Source organism: Elaeis guineensis, chromosome 13 (assembly GCF_000442705.2).
Source record: "Elaeis guineensis isolate ETL-2024a chromosome 13, EG11, whole genome shotgun sequence".
Taxonomy (NCBI): domain Eukaryota; kingdom Viridiplantae; phylum Streptophyta; class Magnoliopsida; order Arecales; family Arecaceae; genus Elaeis; species Elaeis guineensis.
Genome location: NC_026005.2, coordinates 79,259,707 through 79,281,156, shown reverse-complemented (window position 1 = coordinate 79,281,156; position 21,450 = coordinate 79,259,707). Strand labels below are relative to the sequence as shown.

Genomic DNA, 21,450 nt, shown 5'->3' with positions numbered 1-21,450 from the left:
GATGATTAAATGCATTATAGGGCACCTATTGTGGGACGGTCAATTTCTGTCACGAAGGCACCAGCATGTCCAAACCCTATTTCAAATGCACGAAAGAAGTAGAAATTATAATACAGTTATGTCCTCAATTTTGTAAGTTGGATGGAGAAGAAAACGGTAGAAATAAAAGAAATTACGAAAGGAAATGAGAACAGAAAAAATAAAAGGAAAAAAAAAAAAGCCGCGACAGGAGGAGCTCTCAACGCCACCTCCTCTTTTTTTTCCCATTGATCTCTGTCCCCTGCACGCCGTACATACTCTTTTTTGAACCACGCCACATACTTTTGAAAAAAATAAAAAAATGAAACAGAATGACTATACTATCCTCGTCTAGAAGGCAAAATCGAGCGATCAGGTGGGTTGCGATGGGCTTTCTTGCTATTTTGGTTAAATATATTTTCAGATCTCGGGTGCAGCGGGAGACGGAATCTTTTCATCGCTAAATGTGTGATTGGCAACGTCAAATCTCTTCGATCATCTAATATTTTGGAGGCTGTTACTACCCCTGGCTCTACATAAATTTACGTCGCCAACCATAAAGGTGGGAGGTAGGTTGGGCTCTGGCTTTAGGACAGAAAGGAAAAAATTATGTATTTCAAATTATTTAATAAAAAATTATTATATTATTTATTTTTAAAAATATATTATTATTCAAATTTAATTAGAAATATTGAATGGAAAATTTTTTAATTTTTATTATTTTAAATAAAAAAATTTATTTTCAATATAATATGAGGATTATTAGATGGTTCAAGATATATATTTAGTATAATAATCCTAACCAATAATTTTTATAGGAAGATTTATTTGATTGTACCTCGTAACAACCAAAAAATTATATCCTACATTTGATATACCAACATAATAATACATCAAATCAATAATATATCATCATAAAAGAGAAGAAAGATCCTTCCCTTCTTTCTCTTTTTTTTGAATCCCCATCTTCATTAAAACTTTGGTCTCCATCTCAGCCACTCAGTCACAATTGGATTGAAATCAGATCAGATACGGATCAGATACTAGTATATTCATATCTATATTTATTTCATCTATCAAATATAAATATGAATATGGATATTATTCAGATACATAAATTCATATCCATATTTATTTTAAATAGATACGGATACAATTCGAATACTAGAAGTATAGATATAATTATGGATATAATTTAAATAATTAAACTTTGTGACTATAGAATTAAACATATTGCTAAATAGATAATAAATCAAGTTAATAACATGTTTAATGATCGTATATTTTTTTAAAAATTAATAAATATTATATAAAATTATATAGGATTATGTACAGATTCGGATATTCGATTATGATCAGATAATTATCTATTCATATCCATATCAATTTGTCTTTGATGAATAAGGATATAAATATAAATGTTAGTCAGATTCTCAAATTTTTATTTATATCTGAATTGATTTGATACGAAAACAGATCCAAACGAATAATATATATACTATTTTTACCCCTGCCCACGAAGCCTCTTCCTAATTGCTTTTACAAGGAGCTATCATTAGTAGCCACCAACCACTCGATTAATTGGTAAGTCCTTTTCTATCCCTCTTGCCCTTCTTTTATTTTCGAATTCCTACCTTTCATTGAAGTTTGAAATCTTAGCCTCTACCTTCACACCCCTTCCCCATTCGTTGACACAAGAAGCTATCACTAGCAGCCACCAACCATCCGATTAACTAGCAAGTCCTTTCCTTCTCTCTTCCCTCTTCTCTTCTCTCTATCTTTGTTGCTTTGCCTCCTTCACTCTCTCCTTCACCAATGTCACTATTGACACATGTCCAACCTCCACCATCATTCTTTCCTTGATCCTCTCCAACCCACCCCTCTACCTATCACTATCCTATCTTTGCTGTCACCCACCCCCTCAATTCCAAGAAACTATACCCTATACTATACCCCAAGCCAATCCATTTTGCCCATGTGATAATTTTGACTGCCTTATCTTAAGGAATAAAAAGAGAAAGGAGCACTCCCTCACTTTTCTCCGCACTTTTTTAAAATCCTAGCCCACCATTCTCTGCCTGTCAAGTATTGTTCTGTTCTTTATCCAATCACAAGCACATCCAATCTACCCCTCCATGCAGAACCCATTAGCATAGCTTGGACAGAGGAGATTGGGCATGATGTATCATAGCTCATCTTCAGCCTTTAGTAAAGACTTTGCCGTCAAATCCATCGATAAGGCCCTTATCCTTGTCCCTCTTGACCGCGATCTTGTCCTTCGGGAGGCCAACATCCATTAGTTCACCTCCACTAGAAACCCCTCCATTTTTTTAGATCCATGCTATCTATGAGAATATTGACTCCCTCCACCTCATCTTCAACTTCTGCTCGGGCCCCAATCTATTCACTTGTATCTTTGGTTGCATCTCACTCGAGCATAAGACTACTGTGGCGATGCTCTCACTGATTGTGGTAATTGTTGTATGTCACTAATAGGAGATTTTTTTCATCTAGTAAGCCAACTTTTGTTCTTTTCATCCACATGCCTCCATTTTAGAAGAGGGCAAAGAGGAATGGGGCAATGGTCCTTCCTTTTGTTTTTCTTTTTCAAGCTAAGATAGCCAAAATGGCCACCCTATTAAAAATGGAGTGACCTAGTTGTTAGATGTGTGCCCTAGATGCCAGATTGGCTGACACATTCCTGTACAAATGTAAGGGCAAATTTATAATTTTGATTATAAATGAATAAAAGAATTATTCTACTATCACATTATGTACATTATGTATGTATACATCCTTTGAGTTAGTAGGAATGTTAATTCATATTTTCAAGAGTTGAAAATTTAAGGCATGAATTTACATAACTAACTCATAAACAGCTCCTAACCATAGGATCATCACGAGGATGGTGATCGATCTGGAAGGTTGGTGTACAATCGCTTCCTTAGGGTAGATGTGTCTTGAGTCTACGGTGTAGAGACACCGGAGCGAGAGTATAGATATTCGTTGAGAATGAGAGTACTGAGCATGACCACCTCGAGCAGTCATAAGGAAGTCTACCTTCTCGTCGATGACTAGCTCGATGCTGCAACTGTGCATCTAGTTCTTTGACCTGAGGTACATCGACAGTTCACCTTGAGTGTGTTATAGTTTGACTACACCATAACTCGATCTCCTAGCATTCGAAACCCTGAGGTGTATGTTGGCTGTAGCATATTATTGTAGGAACCAGATTGCACCAAGATGGGATCTATCAACCTCGGTAGATAAGAAGAGTAGTTCTATAATGATCGAAAGATTGAGTCCTTAAGCCCATGGCCATGGTAGAGTGAAATAATGGAAAAGAGTTTTTTATTAAGGTTTCACATCGGACTTGGATCGATCGATTGATTCATATGACTGATATTGGGTTTGACGAGTTCACCTTAACCCTAATTCAGTCGGACTCATGATAGAGGAACTCAATCACACAGGTAGCTACACCGAGAGGTTCGTCTTCATTTCTGATGGATTGCCACCATATACTGCTAGATGTCATGATGAATTTTGGGAGTAATTAGAATGATCTTGATGATCGATCATTCTGATTGTCTGAATCAGAAGAGTTCTGATCCATCGAAAGGAGTTTCGATAATGTCGATGATGAGATCACGACATGTCTCATTACCATACGGAAATGAACCTAACTAATCACATAAACAAGAGTTAGGGTCTGGATGTCATCAATTGAGCTAGCCTACTTCGATTGATTTGGATTAGATCCAATTAGGTTCAAAGAAATCATGCTAGCACACGATTGAGCCTAACTTTCTCCTCGTATAATCTTTTCTATCTTGACTGAGCCAAATGTGATTTGACTCACCCAGAGAACCTTGAGAAAGTTTCTCTCATCTGACTGGAGCTAGTCCAGCTCAGAAATGACTTGTCTTAATTCATGAGATGAATTTAAGACAACACTTGCTAATTTCTGTTACCTGCCATTTTCGTTTTAGGATATTGATCAAATGTTGACACATGACCTTGGACTGAAGGCCACTTGGCAAGAGGTCATTGAAGATTTTTTGTGAAATGTCCACCTGCTAAATTGGGCCTCAAAGTGGGTGCCATATTCAGATTGGGCGTGCGTCCCAAGTGGATAAGGATAAAGTCCCATGAGATGAGAACTTTGATCCCTTGATCAACTTGGACTGTGGGGCACAAATCTCACTATGCTTATCCAGTATTAGCACCGACAGTAGGAGGGATTGTGGGAATTCTTATCTGATATGATCAGATGACATCACTCCAATTAAATTTTTTCAAATTAATTAAAATTTTTTTGATTGGTCGAATGATGTGGCACTGCATGGCACAGCAGGGTCTATTTAAACCCTATCTGCACCTAGGATTTAGAGAGACTCTGCTCAATACCAGCAAAAGCCTGAAATCCCTCCACTTCTTTATGCCCCCTCTACTCCTCTCCCTCCCCTCTTCACGTCCAAGAGGTTGGGCGTCCATCTGGTGCTTGTCCAAGGCGTGGTGGCCTTTGATTAGAAGGCTGTAGAGATTTATCGAGAAGCTGCTGCTCCAGCTTCAGAAGATCTTTTAAAGATCTTCCAGATCAGATCCAGATCTGATTTTTGGAGCAAAGATTCACGAGGAGAAAATGATCTAGATCCTGCTCGAGTGGATACCGGTAGAGCCAGACGACTGCGTGGCTATTTTAGAACTTGGACATTGCTGCAATCATCTACAGGGTAATCTAGTTATCCTAGAGGTATTTCTCTATTCCTCATATTTTTAGATTTAATTTTAGATTTAATATCAGATAATAAGAATTAGATCTAATAGATTTAGATCTGAAATATCGTAGGATAATTTTTTTTTGAAATATTTCGTCCCAGATCTCATTAGATTTGGAAGATCCTATAAGGAAAAAGTCGATTTTTCCTTCACTAGTATACTACTAAAATGGTACATCAAGTGTAAATATAATTTCTCCTCAATCCCAACCAATCACATCCTTTCATATGCTTAGGAAAGGAGGGATCTCTCTCTTTTTCTCTGGTGGTATGTCATTAGTCTGATATATCATGAGTTGTTATACTGGATGTATGTTATAATCTCTCTTGCTAATCACCTTGCAAACATAATAAAATTTTTAGTTGAACCAAATCTACTATTGTATTAGAAAACTAATCCAACTAGGAACCAATCCTGCAGTTGAGAGAAAAGGAAAAAGTTTGAGGAAAAAAATAAGAAAGAGAGGGGGGACCTCAATATGGCATGTTGGAGCATGAATTGATCCTGCACTTAGCTCTAATAAATTCAAAGCAAAATAATCTTCCATTGCTATGGAATTCTTTTTTGATCGATCAAAATTTTTCTGCTTGATTTAGGATAGATTTTATTCGACAATCAACCGTCCCTCCCTGGGCCTTCGTCCACTGAAATTCTCTTTTTTTTTTTTTCCTTCTCTCCAAATCAAATATATCTATATTAATACATAAATATTTATATATTTTTATTAATTTTTTATATACCGATATATAGTTGGACTGATCTATCATCTATACGGTGGATCTCGTCCGATCAATATTTTTTTTTCAAATATAAACCGATGCTGGGCATTTTAGTAATTTAAAAAGCAGGCTCTCGCGCACTCATAACACGCACTCACTCTCTGGCCCCATTTCTCTCGGTAGTCAGTAGTCAGTACTCGCTAGGAGTACTACTCCTGTCTCGTCTGCTTGTTTGTGCTCTCTCTCCTCCTACGCAAGTTCTCTCTCAATTTTTCCTTTGGTTCTCAAACCCATTGCCCGTCCATCGACCCTGATCCCTGACAGACTGGCACTCACGCACACGCGAGTGGGCAGAGGCACCTGTTATCCACATAAATCACTCGCTGGAAGAAGAAAAGAAGGAAAGAGAGAAATCGAGGAGGAAAGACCGAGCTTGAGAGAGAGATGGAGGAGGGCGCTAGGGGGGGAATGGGGATGGAAGCGGAGCTGGTGTCGATACCCGCGACCCCGCGGGGGGTGTCGACGCCGGAGACGGTGACGCCGTCGGGGCAGAGGTCGCCGCTGCCACGGGCACCGGGGGGAGGCGGCGGGGGCTCCCACTCGCTGTCCAATAAGTCATGGACGCCGACGCCGGCGATGATCTCCCCGCGGTTCCTGAGCCCTTCGGTGGGGACGCCGGTGAAGCGGGTGCTGGTGAACCTGCGGGCGTACCTGGAGGAGGTGGGCCACCTGACCCGGCTCAACCCACAGGACGCTTGGCTCCCCATCACAGAGTCCCGCAACGGCAACGCCCACTACGCCGCATTCCACAATCTCAACGCCGGTATCGGTTTTCAGGCCCTCGTCCTCCCCGTCGCCTTCGCCTTCCTCGGATGGTATGCTCCGCACACCTAGGACTCTTCTCTCCCTCTCTCCCCCCCTCCCATCTTTTCTCTCATTCCATTCCAGCCTACTGTTGCTTGTCCTTCCCTGTGGCTTCTTGTTATTTCGCTTCGGGAACAAGTTCAGTGGTTACACATGCTCATCCCGGCCTCCCGCCGGCGTTAAGTACGATCGGTCGGGTACTCTAATCGGTGTCGGGAAATGCGGCGGAGTGGATGACGGATCGAGTTTTGGTGGTAAATTTTGAGGGGGTAATTGGCAGTAGGGCGGCTGCCGGGAACTGGCGGAGAGGGAGAAGGCGAGTGCGCCCTCGCAGTAGGCTTCCCTAAGGATATGCAATGGCAATGATGATGATGTTGGGGGAGGAAATTATGCTACCGTTTCATATGATGCGATACAAACAAGGATCAGTAGGCCCCTTTGCTGGCCGCGTCCTCTTTAGTCTTTTATCTTGTCTTTGTTAGACAGGGATAGTGGGATGGGAGAGGATGACTAATATTGTTTAGCACTCGCTACTGCCTTACGCTCCTGCCTTATGTTACGCCTCCTCTGGCTGCGATTGAGCAGCCGAAGCAGGCGCTGGTGATGGATGTGATGATTGCACCCGGCATGTCATGACCGGACCGTGCAGTCCGGCTGTTCTGACTGTCAACATCACAGAACAAGGTAATAAATAAAAGGAAGCCATTGGCTTCCTCCATTTTCTTGAGAGATAGAATAAATAAATAAATAAATAAAGGACGTGTTGGATTTCATACCGAAGCGTGAGCTTCCGTGTGCGCATCAAGTTGACGCATCCTTCCCTTCCCGTGCGTACCAACCGAAAGGGACTAGTCCCTAATTCCAGAGATAGGATGGAACAGAGCACACATTCTTTAAAACAATAAAAAATTAAAGTTGTTATGTAAAACGTAGTGATGAATGAGAATGCCACCACCATGGCACCATCCCGTTAGAAGAGGGGTCACCAACATAGATCACACTTCCTGTTCCTCCAATCTCGTGATAATTCTGCATCATAGGCTTTATAGACTTTCTGCCTCACTAATGTGTCCACATGTCTCTGTCTCTCCATGGAGGGGACTAGTACTAGTGACCAGTGAATTGCTTGCTTCACCCTCGGTTGGCTAACTGCAATTGATTTGTTTTTCTCGTCATCCATTTTCTTCTGCTGTTTCGATAATTTTTGTGCTTCTCTTTAACCATAAATCCATGGCGAGTCTCAGGTTGCACGTGGTCAGAGGCTTGAAACATGGAAACAGCTTCGCAGTATATATCTGATCCTTTTCAGATCCCTGAATGATGGGAACTTCATTCATTGGGTTGCCTTGGTTTTATGCTACATGACAGATTCCTAATGGTACTTATGACCATTAATTCCTGGAGGAAGAATTTATGCATAAGGTCATGTAATAATGGTTATCGTGATAACCACACATCTTGAGTAGTTGTTTCATCTTTTGTTGAATGTTGTTTCAGTATTACTCCTTCCTTTTGATCAAAAGATTAGCCATCGTGTATCATACATACTTGTATGAAGAACAATAACTCTGGTGTACCTGTGCTGCAACTTGCTGGTTACCGATCCACCGAAGAAGCCTATGTAATTTAGTCCTTTAGAAGAATAAAATGCCTTAGAACACACGCACAGCCTGGATGCCACATTCCAAGCATGACTAGCTTTGCTACATATGCAGATGAACATACATTTTCCGCTGGACATTATATAGAAAAGAAAGGTAGTGCAATATAAATTTTCTAGAATACCATTTCTCTAAAAATTTTTCCTTGAACTGCAGGAGTTGGGGTATAATATCATTGATTATTGCTTACTTTTGGCAACTTTATACCCTCTGGATACTAGTGAAGCTTCATGAAGCTGTACCTGGCAGGAGGTACAATAGATATGTGGAGCTCGCACAGGCTGCATTTGGTGAGACCACGTGTGCCCTTCTTTTATTTAATTTGTGGAACTGTTTGAATATGCATTACTTAAACATGCAAATCTTGCACCAAACAAAGAGTATGCTTAGATTGCAAGGCTTGAGTTGCTTGTACTAGTTTATAGATTGAACATTTGAACTTTCTGTTATCCTGCTATGAAGAGACACACATGGCAAAACCTGAATTCTTTGATATCTCAAAACTTAATCTTTATTATGCTGGTTATACACTTTTTAGTTCTTTTTCTCCCAAAATACCCTTTTGAGGTGGGGAAATTCTTCTAACATGCTAGTGCATTTATATTGGAACTATGCTTGTTTTGTATCTAGTAGCAACATAGTACACATGGATGCCATGCATGTGATGGTGAAATTTGTGAAAGATAGGTGGAGAGGATGATCACTGACATGCAACAACAAGGAAGAGATTATCAACATGATAATGCACGGAAGTTCTTAAAATGTCGTGGCAATGAAGGTGAACTTCTGGAACAAGTACAAAAGCAAGTTGAAGCGAGAATAGAAGAAGTGACATCATGCTACATGGATGATTGGGAAAGGAAAAAGTGCTGGTTAAGTATTATCAAAGAACCTTAGTTTATATTCCTAATACGATACATGGTACACCTACACACACATCCTTCCATCTAAAATAAACTTGTGCATGACTCAATTCTCAGCCATGAGGGAGAGTGAGGCCTCCCTTTTTGTTTCACAATTTTATCTTTTGGAAGTAGATTAAAAACAATTTTTTTGGGTGATGCCCTCTTTAAAAAACTATTTGAAGAGAATGTTACTAGAGCTGTGAAGTTTGTTTCCAAGATAACCAAGGATTTTGCATCTCTAATGGTTTATACACCAACCAAAGCTTTAAGTTTGATGTGGTATAATAGCGACTTGCCTATTACGAATGGACACATGGCAAGATATTTCAAATGAATTTGAATTCTTGATGGTTACCAGGGAATCAAGATAAGAAAGGCAAGCTATAACAAATTTGGAAGTCTTCGTCAAGCAAAGTGGGCAGACTAATCTCATGGAATCAAACCCGATTATGGGCTTCCCCCATCGTCCTCCTCCGCTCACTATTTATTTCCACTCTCCTCAAGGGATAAAGGCATTTAGCCTTCTCCGATTCCAAGAGACTCTTTCTTTTCATTCAAGAACTCGAGAGCCATCATCTCCTCTCCTCCCTCTCCCCAATTGATGTCTTTCCTTGTGACAGGACTCCACTATACTTCTCACATCTTTGCATCATTTAATGCAAAACACAGATGTCCACATCCTCATGAGCTCTCTAAGGACCGACCACAAATGAGAGAATAAAGACAGATAAAGAGAGATGTAGGGAAGTCTTCATGGAATCTGAGAAAGGAGCTTGTCCTATTCTCCTTCTCTACAATCCCTCATCAAACCTATCTTTTTCAGTATCACCATGCATGACCTTAAACTGCTATAGATCTATGATACCAATGTCCCAAATCCTTGAGATCTCTCCTCGTTTCGCCCTTATCCAGAACCTTGGTCGCCTCTTTGAGGCCGATCTCATCGAGATCGCTGCCATCTATGATGCCCTTGCCACCATAGGGACATGATCGAAGTTGGGCCAAGGTAGAGGTGAAGTCGAGCTAAGGAAAAAGTGAAAGTCAAAACTGAGGTGAGGAACATAAGATTAAACTCTCAAAGATCAAACTCCAAAAAATTAAGCTCCCAAAGGTTGAGATCCTAAGGCCGATCTAAGAAGATCAAAGAAAAAGGTCGGCCTTATTAGGTTGAGATGAAAAGGTCGAGGTATAGGTAGATCACAACTAGATCAGCCAGAGCAGAGTGACATTCCTCATTACTCTAATCTTCTACTATTTTTTCTCTTTACTATTGTTGTTCCTAAGTCTGACTCAGCTTAGGCATCGGAGGGCTCAATTGGAGCTAATCTGGTGAGCTTTTCTCTTCTTTTTATGCACAGATCCATGACTCTCAAAGATAAATCGGTGCCCTATTTTCTGCCATCACGGATTGAATAGCACCCTTTACATCTCTAGATCTTCAACGAGATCCACCATAATCGGGCTAGATTTTGGCATTGAGAGAATGGTGCCATCTATGGAAAATGAGAACATATCCCATCTTCTTCCTCCACTAGATCTAAGCATCTTCAGCAACGATCTCACTATTAGTGCATTTGTGAGCGCATCAAATTGCTCACGGTCCCTCCAAAATTCAAGACTCAGATCCATTCAAGCATGAAGGCAACTCCAGTCATGTAGAAAAAATCCTAGCTGCTAGGTCTCGGATTGAAAGTGATGATGCAACACCAACCAAGAGGAGGAAAGTCCTAATGAAAACTAGGATCGGGTGGAAGAAAGCACGCCCAATCGGGTGATAGCTGTCCAAAATCCTAATGATTAAAGATTCGACGAGCTATACTCCTATAACTCAACCTCTTCAGGCTAAGAATAAAGGCCCTGAAACATTTGAGATACCAATTTTTTTCAAAGCTTGTCAGGACTTCAAGTTAGCCAGATTGGACAAAACCAATGAGAACAAATGATTGATGACAATCTGGCTCCAGCTGGGACCTTTGAATTGATGAGAACAATCGATTGAAGATGCTTGTCTCTGATTAGAACCTTCAAAATGATAAGAAGTTAAGAACAATCGATTGGAGACACCCAGACTCCAATTGGGATCTCCGAACCGATGAGAACAATCGACTGGAGACACCCTAGCTCTAGCTGAAGCTTCTGAACTAACGAGAACAATCGACTGGAGACATTCTCACTTCGATTAGAACCCCCGAATTTAGAGGAGGCTTGGTGCCGAACTTATGGAGACACCCCAGCCTGAATTGGGACCTTTGAATTTAGGGGTGGCCTGGTGCTGACTGTGTGATAATCCGGCCTGATGGGCCAAAAAGCCCACAAAGCCCATTAAACAAAAAAAAAAACAGGGAGGAAGACTCCCGATCGGAGTCTTCCTCTTCCCCGATTCCGATCAAGAATCGGAGTTCTAGGGCCATTAAAAGACCCTAGGACGAGCTCTATAAGAACCCCCCTCCTCTCCTCTAAGGGTAGATCCATCAGTCACCGACGATCGTCGGAGTTTTTTTTCGATTTTTCCGTTTGAAGCCGCGACTCCTCGACCTGTGCTCGCCGCGATTTCACGTCGGTGGGGGTCACCGGAGGTTGTGGTAAGGTCTCCTTCCTCTTCCTTCTTCTCTCCCTTCTTTTCCGTGCCTGTGGGCACGATTGCCGGTGACGGATGTCGTCGGCGACGGATGTCGCCGGATTTTGTTGGAAAAGAGAACCCCTGTTTGGCCTCTTCTTTTCTCTGATTTTCTGGCACCGACGGTCACAACCGACCGCCGGTACGGGCCCTCCGAACTCGGGGGAAGGCCGCCCTTGCCGCGGCCACCGTCGGGCAAGGTGTGGCCGTGAACGGCCGACATAGGGATCGGGGACCTCTAGGTCCCCTGTTCCGGCCAAAGAAGGCCACGGGGAAAAAAGAAAAAAAAAGGAAAAGAAAAAGAAAAGGAAAAGGAAAAGGAAAAAGAAAAAGAAAAAGAAAAGAAAAAAAAGAAGAAGAAGAAAAAGAAAAGAAAAAAAAATATATAATCATATAATAATAATAATAATAATAATAATAAAAAGAAAGAATAGAAAAGAAGAAAAAGAAAAGAAAAGAAAAAATATATATTTATATAATAATAATAAAAATAAAAATACACATAAAAGGAAGTTTCTCTCATCCCTCTCTAAAGTCTTTCTCTCTCTAGAATTGGATTCGTTCTCTCTCTACTTTCTCTCTCCAAAAAAAAATCTCTCTCCAAGAAGTCCTATGAATCCCCTATTAGGCTATCTTCTCCACTCCTAGGGACCTATGATCTTAAATTGGTTTAGAGCCGAAAGGAGAGATATATTGGACTGATCATCAAATCGGTCATTTCTTTATATTATGTAATTTTATTAAATATATGAAATAAAATTTATTGATTATTTAATATTTTAAATAGGACTGTCCGATTCTTTTAAGGAGATTAAAAGGTCCAGGACGATCGAGGTAAGTGGATCTTATGCTCCTTATTTATTTTTAAATGATCATGTTTTTATGTAAAGAATTGCTATTGATGAAATCATAATTTTTCATAAAATAAGGATCGGTATATGTGATAGAAAAAGCATGTTTTATTATGAGCATTGATTTCATGAATATGTCTTATGAAAATAGCATGATTATGAAGCATGAATTTCATTGTTTTTTCATTTATGTATATATATGCTTTAAGAAAAAGATATAATGATTTCAAAGGCTCTCAGATGGCTATGAATGAATCCCTTAGGGAAGATCGACATCCGGAGCTAGCATCCACACGAAACATGGTCCTGCTAGCGGGTATAAAGTTGGCACATGAATTAAGAACTCTGTCGATTAAGAAACATGGCCCTGTCACGGGTATAATAGTGATCTTAGCACGAATATCTGTGAGCAATGTTTTGAAACATGACATGAATACATGATGAAAATGATTTACGATTCATAATTGTGAAATATACATGATTTATGCATGCATGATGAGTTTATAACTTGTTTTGTTATATGCTCTATGAAATACTTTATTTTGTATTATTTGTTATTTTCTAAATATTGCATTATCATGAAAAACTTATGCTTGATCCGATAAGGAAGCGAAAGTCTACTTACTGAGCTAGTGTAGCTCATATTGTTTTTGTTTTCTTTTTCATGTACAGAGAAATAAGGCTAGAACCGAAGAAAAGAGAATCCAGGCTTGGGATCAGCAAAGCAAGTTTAGAAATTTTGCTCTAGAATTCAGTTTATGTTTATGGATTGTAGTCATGATGAATTTTAAGACTTGGATTATTTTATTTTTGGATTTAGATGCTCTGAACCAGTTTTGGTTTAATTAAATATTTGAATTGAACTTTATTATTACATTTATTTGTGATACACCTGTTATTATATTTAAGAAGATAAATTTTGGCTTCGTGTTATCGTGGGTCTATCCCTCGGTAGCATGGCCGTGTTATGTCCCGGATTTGGGGCGTGACATTTTATGGTATCAGAGCTTAGGTTATAATCATTGGGGATTATGATATAAATGATATAAATGATTAGGATATGATAGAATAATATCAGAGCTTAGGTTTAAGATCATTGAGATTATAAAGTGATATCAAAACTTTATGTATGATCAATAGGATGTGACCGAGTGGAGTATAATGGATAATATCAGAGCTTAAGATTATGATCATTAAGGACGTGATAGAATGATATAAAGTTTAGGTTATGATCACTAGAAAATATGACTTAAGTGGTATTTGAGCTTAAGGTTATCATTATTCGGGATTGTGACTTTAGTGATATTTGAACTTGAGGCTAAGATCATGAGGAATACGATAGATATAAAAGAAAAGATTCAATAATTTGATTTCGAATCAATAGGTATTATGATAAAATTTATGCATAAATGGCATATGAGGTCTATAATAGAATTGACGAGTTATATCATAGATTTCAATTAGCAAGGTTGACCTGAGTACGAGAAGTGCTGACCCTAGAATGAAGTGGGAGGTATTGATATATTATGTTGGATATATTCGATGACATTGGAATGCTAAACCTATATGGATAAAGGGCATGATAACTTTGCTGATTTTAATGTTAATTTTTTTTTGTAAAGAAAAGTTGGTTTGGAAGTTGTCTAAATGATTGTAAGGTAAATCGAAGGTTAACTCAAATTAATTCTAGACATATTAGATTCTTGAGGAGTGGTGAAGCTTATGTAATAAGTTCAAACATAGAAGGTGGATGAAGATTTAATTTTGATGTGCTATGCTTAAGAGATAGTAATGACAAGAAAATCTTAAATTTTACCCTAAATTGTATTTGAAATCTGAAAGTTGAATCTATCTTTGGTTGATTTAATATACAAAGATATTTTTATTTTTGATAAACTTAGATAATTTGGTAAGTTGAGATCAGAGTGCGCAGCAAAACGTGATGGTCTGATTAGAAATGTTAATCCTTTAAATCAAAAGATATTATGAAATACGTTAGTTGTAAATAAGGAAGGATTTTACTGAAAATAGATAGATATTAGAGAGAAAATCTATCTGATCAAGGAAAGACTCAAAGCAGCACAGGATAGACAGAAGAGTTGGACAGATAGAAAAAGAAGAGAATTAGAATTTCACTTTGGTGATCATAATTTTCTAAAAGTATCACCTACAAAAAGTGTCACGAGGTTTGGGAGACATGGCAAGCTGAGTCTGCGATTTATTAGACCTTTTGAAATTTTGAGCCGAGTAGGAGATGTTGCTTACGAACTAGCTTTACCACCAGAATTATCTAAAGTGCACAATGTCTTTCATATTTCACCACTAAGAAAATTTGTACCTGATCTAAATAATGTGATAAAGTATGAGCCATTGCAAGTTCATGAAGATCTAACCTATGAAGAATTTTCTCTCTGAATTATTTATCGAAAAGAGCAAGTTCTAAGACTGCGTATCATTCCATATGTAGAGATTCATTAGAGTAATTATGAAGAGAGAGGCCACATGGGAGCTTGAAGATGATATGAAGACGAGATATCCACACTTATGTGAAAATGAAGGTATGTTAAATTTCGAGGATGAAATTTTTTTTAAGGGGGGTAGAATGTGATAATCCGGCCTGATGGGCCAAAAAGCCCACAAAGCCCATTAAACAAAAAAAAAAAAACAGGGAGGAAGACTCCCGATCGGAGTCTTACTCTTCCCGATTCCGATCAAGAATCGGAGTCCTAGGGCCATTAAAAGACCCTAGGACGAGCTCTATAAGAACCCCCCTCCTCTCCTCTAAGGGTAGATCCATCAGTCACCGACGATCGTCGGAGTTTTTCTCCGATTTTTCCGTTTGAAGCCGCGACTCCTCGACCTGTGCTCGCTGCGATTTCACGCCGGTGGGGTCATCGGAGGTTGTGGTAAGGTCTCCTTCCTCCTCTCTTCTCTCCCTTCTTTCCCATGCCTGTGGGCACGATTGCCGGCGACGGGTGTCGCCGGATTTTGTTGGAAAAGAGAACCCCCTGTCCGGCCTCTTCTTTTCTCCGATTTTCCGGCATCGACGGTCACCACCGACCGCCGGTACGGGCCCTCGAACTCGGGGGAAGGCCGCCCTTGCCGTCGGCCACCGCCGGGCAAGGTGTGGCCGTGAACGGCCGACATAGGGAACGGGGACTCTAGGTCCCCTGTTCCGGCCAAAGAAGGCCACGGAGGGAAAAAGGAAAAAGAAAAAGAAAAAGAAAAAGAAGGAGAAGAAGAAGAAGAAAAGAAAAGAAAAATATATAATCATATAATAATAATAATAATAATAATAATAATAAAAAGAAAGAAAAGAAAAGAAGAAAAAGAAAAGAAAAGAAAAAAATATATATTTATATAATAATAATAATAAAAATAAAATACACATTAAAGGAAGTTTCTCTCATCCCTCTCTAAAGTCTTCTCTCTCTAGAATTGGATTCGTTCTCTCTCTACTTTCTCTCTCTAAAAAAAAAATTTCTCTCCAAGAAGTCCTATGAATCTCCTATTAGGCTATCTTCTCCACTCCTAGGGACCTATGACCTTAAATTGGTTTTGAGCTGAAGGGAGATATATTGGACTGATCATCAAATCGGTCATTTCTTTATATTATGTAATTTTATTAAATATATGAAATAAAATTTATTGATGATTTAATATTTAAATAGGACTGTCCGATTCTTTTAAGAAAGATTAAAAGGTCCAGGATGATCGAGGTAAGTGGATCTTATGCTCCTTATTTATTTTTAAATGATCATATTTTTGTGTAAAGAATTGCTATTGATGAAATCATAATTTTTCATAAAATAAGGATCGGCATATGTGATACGAAAAAGCATGTTTTATTATGAGCATTGATTTCATGAATATGTCTTATAAAATAGCATGATTATGAAGCATGAATTTCATTGTTTTTCATTTATGTATATGTATGCTTTAAGAAAAAGATATAATGATTTCAAAGGCTCTCAGATGGCTATGAATGAATCCCTTCGGGAAGATCGATATCCGGAGCTAGCATCCACACGAAACATGACCTGCCAGCGGGTATAAAGTTGGCACATGAATTAAGAACTCTGTCGATTAAGAAATATGGTCCTGTCACGGGTATAATAGTGACCTTAGCATGAATATCTGTGAGCAATGTTTTGAAACATGACATGAATACATGATGAAAATGATTTATGATTCATGATTGTGAAATATACATGATTTATGCATGCATGATGAGTTTATAACTTGTTTTGTTATATGCTCTATGAAATGCTTTATTTTGTATTATTTGTTATTTTCTAAATATTGCATTATCATGAAAAACTTATACTTGATCCGATAAGGAAGCAGAAGTCTACTTACTGAGCTAGTGTAGTTCATATTCTTTTTGTTTTCTTTTTCATGTACAGAGCAATAAGGCTAGGACCGAAGGAAAGAGAATCCAGGTTTGGGGATCAGCAAAGCAAGTTTAAAAATTTTGCTCTAGGAATTCAGTTTATGTTTATGGATTGTAGTCATGATGAATTTTAAGACTTGGATTATTTTATCTTTGGATTTAGATACTCTGAACCAGTTTTGGTTTAATTAAATATTTGAATTGAACTTTATTATTACATTTATTTGTGATACACCTGTTATTATATTTAAGAAGATAAATTTTGACTTCGTGTTATCGTGGGTCCATCCCTCGGTACATGGCTGTGTTATGTCCCGGATTTGGGGCGTGACAGATTGACCTCATGGAGACACCTTGGCTTCAACTGGTACATCTAAAAAATAATGATCCTTGAGTTGATAAGAAGCCTTAGCAAAAAGTTGGGCTCAGGTGGAAGCATATGATCACTCAAGTAGAAGATTGAATATGGATCTATTCGACTGATAAGTATAGAAGGCAAAGGTCTGAGTCGACTACAAACTCTTCAAGCCTCTCAGGGCTTACTCCTGGAAGCATTTCAGCCTCACTCAGCTGACGTCGAATATAGGCATTAGGTACTAGTAGAAACAAAATTACTTTCAGTAACACTTAATGTTTGATCATGAAATAAGTCAATGATCAATCTGGCTACTTCCTTCACTCGATCTGAAGAAATTGCCTCGAGCTTTGAAGTAGAGGCCATATGATGTGGCATAATACTGACCTGCCTATCGCGAATGGACATGTGGTGAGAAATTTCAAATGAAATTGAATTCTAGGCTATTACTAGGGATAGAGATAAGAAAGATAAGTTGTAATAAATTTGGAAGTCTTCGTCGAGCAAAGCAGGCTTGCCAATCTCATGGAAGCAAATCCAATTATGGGTTTTTACCCCATCGTCCTTCTCCACTGGCTATTTATTTGAACTCTCCCCAAGGGTTGAAGGCATCTAGCTTTTTGAGATTCTGAGAGAGACTCTCTTACCATTCAAGAATCTGAGAGCCTTCGTATCTCTTTTCCCTTTTGTTAGATGTATGTCCTAGAAGTCAATATGGTTGATATATTGTAATAAATCTAGGACACAATTTTATACTTAATATAATGATTTGATGAATAAAAAGATAAATTTATTTTTCATTCAAGTGTGATGTATTCTTGAATCGTCCATGGAATTAGTTTTGATACATATTTTCAAGGTGTTGAGAATTAGAGGTATATATTTAATTCTTAAATGCTTCCGATCATAGGATCATCATAAGGACGGTGATCGATCCAGATAGACCAACGGACAGATCACTTTTTTTGGAATAGATGGGTCTCTAGTCTACAGTGTAGAGACACTGGACAACGAGTGCAGATAGTTGTTATAGAACAACTAATACTGAGCGTGATCATATGAGAGATCATTTGGATTTCTATTCGATCGTCAGCGATCATCTCGATGTTGTAGTTGTATCACTGGTCTTTTGACCTAAGATGGTACTACTGCTCACAGTGAGGCTGCTGGAGTTTGATTGACACAAACATGGGTCTCAACAAGTCCTTGTAGTGGATATTGATGATAGTTGATCCACTGTAGGAGTAGGTTGTGCATCAAGATGAGATCTATCAATCTTGATAGAAAGGAGTAGTCCTATAGGATTTGAGAAGTTAAGTTCGAGAATCTGTTGCCACAGTAGTATGATTGATGAAAAAGAATTCTCATAAAATTCATAACTGGACTTGAGCTAATCGAATCTATCATATGACTGATGTCGAGGTTTGACGATTTATCCATGATCTGTCATTTAGTCGGAACTCACGATAGAGGGACTGAATCACATGTTAACTACATCTAGAGATTCATTTCAGTTCTACTGGATTGCTACTATATACTGTTAGGTGTCACTGGTGGATTGTAAGAGCTTACTGGGATTGTTCTGGATCGACAATCTTAATGAGTTAGAGTGAAATTGTTCCGACCCATTGAAAAGAGTTTCAATGATACTTTGATAGAGATCATTATATATCTCACTACCAAATAGAATTGAACCTATTGGGTTACACAACAAAGGGATTAGGTCTGGAATTAGCAATTGAGCTTATGAGGTGTCAATTGGATTTAGAAAAATTCGATTGGGTTCAAGATAACCTTGCTAGCACATGGTTGGATCCAATTTCTCTTTTTGTTTGAATTTTTTTTTGATAAGATAATTCAAACTTAATTATCTGCGAATAACCTACATGAATTAGATTTATGAGACTCCAATTGTTGGGTGTCTAAGATTTTGGATCATATGAATTAAGGGTGCAAGTTCCTAATTAATTTTTTTGATAATTTATTTTGGGCGCCATCTTGATTTGATCAAGTTGGGCGTGTCCTATGATTAGAAGGCCTCTTGATCTTATATGGGGCGTCCCTAGGGTATGTTTTGGGGTGTAAAATAATGGGTGCAAGGGCTCCAATTGTTGGCGCCTAAAGGGTCTCCTAAAGTAAGTTGGATAACTTAAGTTATTAGAAAATCCAATGCAAGTAGGACTTGTATTATGAGATTGAATAGGATTCAATCCACACGCCTATTTAAAGGGACCTCCCTTAAGGTCCCTAGAGCATCCAATCAGCACCCCACACGCCACAAAGGAGATCCCCCATGCCCTCTCTTCTTTTCCCTTCTCCCTTCTTCTTGGAAGTCTACACGTCCCTTCACTTGGGACGTCCCACATTGTTCTACGCTTAAGGCTGATTGGTTTCTCTTGTTCGTTGGTTTTCACCAGCTGGTAGCAGCACAAACAAAGGGAGAAAGGTTAGAGAAGAGGAGAAGAAGATCAAGAAAAGAAATCAAGTGTTGATCGCGATCCAAACTTCATTCAGATTCAGCAGGTTGAATTTTTTAGAGAAGAAAATTCAATTGGAAGAAGACTATTTCAGGCTGATTCTGAGTAGATATCTGTAGAGGTCGGACACTTATGCGGCTAGAAGAAAATCTCTTTTCTTCTAGATTCAGATTTGAAGAAAAGGATTGCGAAACATATGAATTGATCATAATCTGTATGAACTAATCCTTGTGATTTTATGTTTTTATGCATGCATGATTCAGATTAAAAGTGTTTTAATCTTGTATTCTATTGTGGTGTTTAGAAAATAAAGTTTTGAAATACACATGCATGCCCCAAACTCGAATTCTAACAGTGGTATCAGAGCCACGGATTTCATATTGTTGAAATTGTCATACATATTTTGAAAAAGATTTTAAAATCTGATTTTTTTTTGATACATAAGTTGTATATATGAATCTTTGAATCTGAAATTTAATTTTAAATTTTATTTTAGAATATATAGTTGATATGTGAAAGCATGCATAAATCTGAATTTTGATCTAAAATGGTTTCTAGTTCATATTCATATGATATGTAGATGCATGCATAAATCTGAAATTTTATATGACTTGATTCGTGTATGAGATATATAATTGCATGTTAAAATCATAAAATTGCTTTTGATATGATCCATGATTAGTATATGAGATATATGATATCATGTAGTAAATATGATTCAGATTAAAAGTGTTTTAATCTTGTATTCTATTGTGGTGTTTAGAAAATAAAGTTTTGAAATACACATGCATGCCCCAAATCTCGAATTCTAACAGTGGTATTAGAGCCACGGATTTCATATTGTTGAAATTGACATACATATTTTGAAAAAATTTTAAAATCTGATTTTTTTTTATACATAAGATGTATATATGAATCTTTGAATCTGAAATTTAATTTTAAATTTTATTTTATAATATATAGTTGATATGTGAAAGCATGCATAAATCTGAATTTTGATCTAAAATGGTTTCTAGTTCATATTCATATGATATGTAGATGCATGCATAAATCTGAAATTTTATATGACTTGATTCGTGTATGAGATATATAATTGCATGTTAAAATCATAAAATTGCTTTTGATATGATCCATGATTAGTATATGAGATATATGATATCATGTAGTAGATCTGAATTTTACATGCATATATGTGATATATGTTTGTATGTTAAATCTAAAAATTATTTTCTTGATTTAAAATTTATTTTCATGCAAAGAATTTAGATCTGAAATTTGATTTTAGAATCTAAAATTTGTATTTATGCATGAGGGTTTTGGTTATAGACAAATTATAAATTAGGTCATGTAATAGGATTGCATCTAAGATTTTTAATTTGAGTCATATGGGTCTAATTCGATTAACTAATTGATCGAATCGAGTCAAGTGTTGATTAGAATCAGATCAATTAAGTTAAATGATCATACAATTGTTGTTGATCGAATCGATTAAGTCTCATATGTAGAATCGATTAACCTAAGGATCTAATTTGGCTCGATGGTTTGAGTCTGATTCGTTTGAGTTAATATGTTTGAACCAATTGATCTATTGGTGTCTAAGACAAGTAATTGAAACGTGGTTATTTAATTAATTTCATTCACTTATCTGGTCAATTTATTAGTGTCTAAGGAAAGCAACGGGGGACCCCCATCGATCTCCACTTACCTAGCCAATTTGAAAAATTAGATCTTAAATTGGGTTACTTAGCGGTTTGGTTTAGTCCATGCCATTAGATCGGTCATATAATGACTGATTAGATGAGACCTAA

The 21,450-nt window shown here is 37.9% G+C and overlaps 1 protein-coding gene across 1 annotated transcript in view; it reads left to right on the top strand.

The window, feature by feature from the left end:
• The first annotated feature begins 5,819 nt into the window (after positions 1 to 5,819).
• Positions 5,820 to 21,450, top strand: part of LOC105034840 (lysine histidine transporter-like 8) — a 28,564-nt gene continuing 12,933 nt past the window's right edge. Inside the window, exons 1-2 of the mRNA XM_010910147.4 lie at positions 5,820 to 6,394; positions 8,201 to 8,334. Coding sequence (XP_010908449.2) covers positions 5,964 to 6,394; positions 8,201 to 8,334 — 565 coding nt within the window. The 5' untranslated portion in view covers positions 5,820 to 5,963. The remainder of the gene's footprint in view (positions 6,395 to 8,200; positions 8,335 to 21,450) is intronic.